The 5,954-nt window shown below is 52.9% G+C and overlaps 1 protein-coding gene across 1 annotated transcript; it reads right to left on the bottom strand.

Annotated features, from left to right (window-relative positions):
* Positions 1–263: 263 nt before the first annotated feature.
* Positions 264–5,786, bottom strand: EMH_0066470 (uncharacterized protein; the record flags this gene model as incomplete). The annotated part of the gene is given in 7 exon segments (XM_038022585.1): positions 264–1,017; positions 1,021–1,086; positions 1,208–1,737; positions 2,025–2,410; positions 2,725–3,027; positions 4,125–4,464; positions 4,650–5,786. Coding segments are annotated over 7 exon segments (3,516 nt in total).
* Positions 5,787–5,954: the final 168 nt, after the last annotated feature.

Raw genomic sequence — 5,954 nt, forward strand, 5'->3', positions numbered from 1 at the left:
TATATATATATATATATATATATATATATGTATATAGAGATATAGAGAGAGAGAGCGAGAGTTATATATATATATATATATATATATATATGTATACATATATACATATATATACAGCTATAGACAGATGCACGGACAGAGACAGAAAAAGAGAGAAAGAGACAGAAAGATAGAGACAGAGACATAAAGACAAAGACAAAATGAGACACACACACAGAGACAGAGACTCCATTGCTGCTGACCTAAACCCTAAACCCTAAACCCTAAACCCCAAATCTCGACATCCTTTCCTCTTGCTGCTGCTGCTGCTGCTGCTGCTGTTCCTGCTGCCGCTTCTGCTGCTGCTGTTTTCCTATTGCTGCTACTCCTGCACCACCTCCTCCTCCTCCTCCTCCTCTGCTGCTGCTGCTGCTGCTGCTGCTGCTGCTGCTGCTGCTGCAGTTTTTGTGTGCGTTGCTAGCTGAGGTGTTTATAGTGAAGGAGGCGGCAGTGGACTTTATTCTGCGGACCTTCCGTGTCTGGCCTGAACCCCACACTACCATGGAAGCAAAACTTAACAAAGTCCTAGAAGAGTCAGCTGCTGCTGCTGCTGCTGCTGCTGCTGCTGTTGCTGCTGCTGCTGCTGTTGCTGCTGGTGATGTTGTTTCTGTTGCCGCTGCTGGTGGTGCTGTTGTTTCTGTTGCTGCTGCTGGTGGTGCTGTTGTTTCTGTTGCTGCTGCTGGTGGTGGTGTTGTTTCCGGTGTTGCTGCTGCTGGTGCTGTTGTTGTTGCTGTTGCTGCAACTGCTGTTGCTGCTACTGCTGTTGCTGCTACTGCTGTTGCTGCTACTGCTGTTGCTGCTGCAGTGTATAGTAGCTGCCATAAGAACATTGCTGCTGCTGCCTGCAGAGTATGCTGCAGCTTCTGCTGCTGCTGCAATGATTCTACGAAGCCACGATCTGAATCTGCTGCTGCTGCTGCTGCTGCTGCTACTCCTGCTGCTGCTGCTGCTGCTGCTGCTGCTGCTGCTGCTGCTGCTGCNCTGCTGCTGCTGCTGCTGCTACTCCTGCTGCTGCTGCTGCTGCTGCTGCTGCTGCTGCTGCTGCTGCTGCAGGCAAGAGTATACAGCAGGAGGTATTCCTTCGCTTGTGATGCGGCAGGAGCTGGCTGAGGCTCGGCTCTTTGCTGGGCACGAGTTTTATGTATGCGGGCAGTCCAAGGAAGCGGACCTCATCCGGTGAGCCCCTGCTGCTGCTGCTGCTGCTGCTGCTGCTGCTGCTGCTGTTGTTGCTGCTGTTGCTGCGGTTGTTGCTGCTGCTGCTGCTGTTGCTACTGCTGTTGCTGCGGTTGCTGTTATTGTTTCTGCTGCTGTTGCTGCTGCTGTTGTTGTTGCTGTTGTTTCTGCTGTTCGTGCGGTCGCTGCTGTTGCTGCAGTTGCTGCTGTTTCTGCGGTTGCTGTTGTTGCTGCTGCCGCTGTTGCTGTTGCTGTTGCTGCGTTTGATGCTGCTGCTGCTTGTGTTCCTGCTGCATCTTTTACTGCAGCAGTATACCCGTTGCTGCTGCCTCTGTTTCCCTTCTCTATACGTTGCAACTTCTGCTCCTGCTCCTGCTGCTGCTGCTGTTGCTGCTGCTGCTGCTGCTGCTGCTGCTGCGTGCATGCAGGATGCTGGTGAGGGTTGGCAACGGGTCGCTGCTGCCGCGAGGAGACAACGCAGATTATGTGGTCATCTGCGATGAGCTGCTGCCAGAGGCGCAGCAACTCAAAAAGTTAGCACCCACATACTGTCTCCTTTTGTCTCCTTTTTGTCTCCTTTTTTTCCTCCTTTTTTGTCTCCTTTTGTCTCCTTTGCGGTCTCCTTCTGTCTCCTTTTTGTCTCCTTTTTTTCCTCCTTTTTTGTTTCCTTCTGTCTCCTTTTTTGTCTCCTTTTTGTCTCCTTTTGTCTCCTTCTCTTGTCTCCTTTTGTCTCCTTTTCTTGTCGCTTTTTGTCTCATTTTTTGTCTCCTTTTTTGTCTCCTCTTCGTCTCCCTTTGTCTCCTTTTGCCTACGTTTTTGTCTCCTTTTTGTCTCCTTTTGTCTCCCCTTTTGTCTCCTTTTTTGTCTCCTTTGCGGTCTCCTTTTATCTCCTCTTTTGTCTCCCCTTTTGTCTCCTTTTGTCTCCTTTGTCTCCCGTCTCTGTCTCCTTTCTCTTTCTGCTGTCTCCTTCTGTCTCCTCCTATATGTCTCTCTGTCTCCTGTCTCTGTCTCCTGTCTCTGTCTCCTGTCTCTGTCTCCTGTCTCCTTCTGTCTCCTCTTTTATATATCTCTGTCTCCTGTATCTGTCTCCTTTCTCTCTCTCTCTGCTGTCTCCTTCTGTCTCCTGTCTCTGTCTCCTTTCTCCTCTCTCTGTCTCCTCTTATATATATATCTGTCTCCTGTCTCTGTCTCCTGTCTCCTGCAGACGTTTATCGAACAGAGACGAAGACATCGTTGCTGCAACACACGGCCAGAAGCACGCCTCTCTCGTTACACCCAAGTCAGCCACCATAACAACAACCCCACCCCTCACCCCACACACCAGCCACAAAAGGAGACACAAAAGGAGACACATAGAGAAAAGGAGACAGAGACAGAAAAGGAGACAGAGACAGAAAGGGAGATAGAGACAGAGACAGAACTCCTACAGGACATATTAAAGCAAACACTTATGGAGACACTTTATATGCAAAATATATTTATATCTGCTGCTGCTGCTGCTGCTGCTGCTACTGCTGCTGCTGCTACTGCTGCTGCTGCTACTGCTGCTGCTACTGCTGCTGCTACTGCTGCTGCTGCTACTGCTGCTGCTGCTGCTGTTGTCGCTGCTACTCCTGCTGCTGCTACTGCTGTTGCTGCTACTGTTGCTTCTGCTTTTGCCGCTGCTGCTACTGCTGCTCGCACTGCTGCCTTTACTGCTACTGCTTGCTGCTGCTGCTGCTGCTGCTGCTGTTGCTGCTGCTGCTGCAGGTTTCTGTATGACTGTATCACTCGATGGGCCCTGACACGGCCCTCGCGGCGCAACGGCCACGTGGCCTTTAGGGGGAAGCTGCAGCAGCAGAGCACGAGCTAGCTGCTGCTGCTGCTGCTGCTGCTGCAGGTGTCTGTCTCATCTTTGCTTTCTTTGCTGCTGCCTGTCTCCTCTGCTGTCGCTCTCCTGTTGCTGCTGCTACTGCTGCTACTTCTGCTGCTGCTGCTGCTGCTGTTGCCGCAGCACACAATTAAAGCCCCTTAGTGAAACAAAACACCGCAGCAACAGAAACAGTAGCAACAAAAGCAGTAGCAGCAGCAGTAGAAGCAATAGCAGCAGCAGCAGCAGCAGTAACAGCAGCAGCAGCAGCAACAGCAGCAACAGCAGACGGTATAAAAGGAGACAGGGGCTGCAGAGGGATAGAGACAGCGAATGTGTCTCCGTGGCACCCAGCCACAACCAAAAACAAAAAGGAGACAAAAATATTTTCTTATAAAGGAGACAAAAATATTGAAGTAGACAAACAAACAGAGACAGCAGAGAGACACACAGAGAGAAAGAGGAGACACAGAAAGAGACAGAGACAGAGGAGACAGAGAAGGAGACAGAGAAAGAGACAGAGATAGAGACAGAGAAAGAGACAGAGAAAGAGACAGAGACAGAGACAGAGACAAGGAGCAGAGGCAGAGGAGACAGTGGAGACACCTTTCTGCTGTCTCCTGCTGCTGCTGATGCCCCCCAACAGCTTTCAGTGTCTTCACTGCACTTTTAATAAATAAAAATACACAAAGTTTGTCTGCGGCGTTTCTCTACTCTAAATATATCCCACTAAACATCTGCTGCTGCTGCAGCACCGTTCTAGTTGCTGCTGCAGCACAGTGTTTACTGCTGCTGCTGCGGCAGCAGCAACTGCTGCTGCAGCACGGGGCTAATTGCTGCTGCAGCACGGTGCTGGTTGCTGCAGCAGCAGCGTTCTGGTTGCTGCTGCAGCAGCGTTCTGGTTGCTGCTGCAGCACCGTGCTAGTTGCTGCTGCAGCAACGTGGTAGTTGCTGCTGCAGTTGCTGCTGCGGGCAGGAGCTGAGGAGTGCCTTTATCTGCTGCTGCAGCAGGTGGTTCAGCTTTTGCTGCAGTTGCAGCAGCAGCTGCTGCTGCAGGTGTTACTTGTGCTGCTTCTGGTGTCCATGTTGCTGCTGCTGCTGCTGCACCAATAAGGGTAAGTCTTTAGCTGTTTGTATAAACGCTGCTGCGAGCAGTATTGCTGCTGCTGTCGTTGCTGTTCCTGCTGCTGCAGTTGCTGTTGCTGCTGCAGTTGCTGCTGCTGCTGCAGTTGTTGTCGCTGCTGCAGTTGCCGTCGCTGCAGCTGCTGCAGTTGCTTTTGCTGCTGCAGTTGCTGCCGCTGCAGCTGCTGCAGTTGCTGTCGCTGCAGCTGCTGTTGCAGTTGCTGTTCCTGCTGCAGCAGCTGCTGCTGCTGTTGCTGCTGCTGCTGCTGCTGCTGCTGCTGCTGCATGTTTAGAAGATAGACTGCCAGGCCATCCAGTCGAGTTCATCGAAGGGGTTAGTTGTGATAGTTTCTTGGGGCCCGCAGTGTGTGGGGTGTATGTACACCGCAAAGTTTTTTTTTGTTATTTCTAGGAGACGTATAAAACCAAAAGCTGGGGCCCCGTTGGCTCTGAGCTGTACATACACCTGAGGGGGCTTTATAAACCTACTGGGGGGCAGCATAACAACAACAAGGGGACTGGTGGGGGAGACACGGGCTCGCCCTGCTGCTAGCATCTGTCCCTTTAGCTGGGTTATCTCTCGCGGAAACAAATCCAATACAAACAAAAAAGGAGACCCCGGAAACTGCAGCAGAGAAGAAACAGAAAAGGAGACACTTCGTGATGCCATACCACCAAAAGGGGAAAAACGCTCGCATACACCTCCTCCTCCTGCTGCTCCTGCTGCTGCTGCTGCTCCTGCTGCTGCTGCTGCTGCGGCAGATGCATTATCCTGCTGCTGCTGCTGCTGCTGCTGTCGCTGCAGCGGTCGCTGCAAGCTCTCTGGAGAGGCCTCCGCAGCAGAAACATCCGCAGCAGCAGAAACATCAGCAGCAGCAGCAGCAGCAGCGGGAGCAGCAGCAGCAGCAGCAGCAGCAGCAGCAGCAGGAGGACTGTCCCTGAAGGGTGTTCGTCTGTGGGGGAAGAGATTATCTAAGTATAAGAGCTGCATGAAGGTGCGTCTCTGCTGCTGCAGCACAGCGAAGCCAAGGGCCCCCATCTGTCTCTCTTTTTTATATGGATCTGTCTCCTCTGGCGGTAGTATGCGGGCCCTCCATACTTTTCTTTCTGTTCCGTCTGTTATAGAGAAACTCGTTGTTACGAGCAAGGAGACTGTCTCCTCCTGCACTGGGATCGTCTCCCCCCGCCCGGGGATCGTCTCCTCCACCCCACACGGGCTCGTTAGTTTATACCAAAAGCCGCTGCCGTCGAGGCCACGCACAGCAACGAACACTTGCTGCTGCAGCAGCGCAGCAGCAGAACCTTCGGGGGCCCCCCCAGGGGGCCCCCCAGGGGGCCCCTGAGGGGGCCCCAGCAACACACCAGGACCCTCTACATATATAGGGAAATCATAACGTCTCCATTCAGCAGCAGCAACTACAGTGTCTGTCCACAGTACGTTGGTGGCTCTGCTGCGCTGCAGTCTCCTTCGAGTTTCTTCGTCTAAGGCGGAGACAGGCAGCAGCAGCAGCAGCAGCAGCAGCAGCAGCAGGGGGTGCAGCAGCAGCAGCAGCAGCGAAGACCGCTGCTGCTGCCGGGGATGCACAGGCCTGGGGGCCCCCATAAGACCCTTAAAGGGGCGACGCTCAGCAGCAGCAGATGGCTGTCTCAGCAGCTCTCCCTCTGACCCTGTGTATCTCTTACACTCACTAGCAGCAGCAGCAGCAGCAGCAGCGGCAGCAGCAGCAGCAGCAGTAGCAGTGGCAGCACCAGCACTAGCAGCGCAGCAGCA

This window comes from Eimeria mitis, genomic scaffold, assembly GCF_000499745.2.
Source record: "Eimeria mitis Houghton genomic scaffold, Emh_scaff3475, whole genome shotgun sequence".
In the NCBI taxonomy this organism is placed as follows: domain Eukaryota; phylum Apicomplexa; class Conoidasida; order Eucoccidiorida; family Eimeriidae; genus Eimeria; species Eimeria mitis.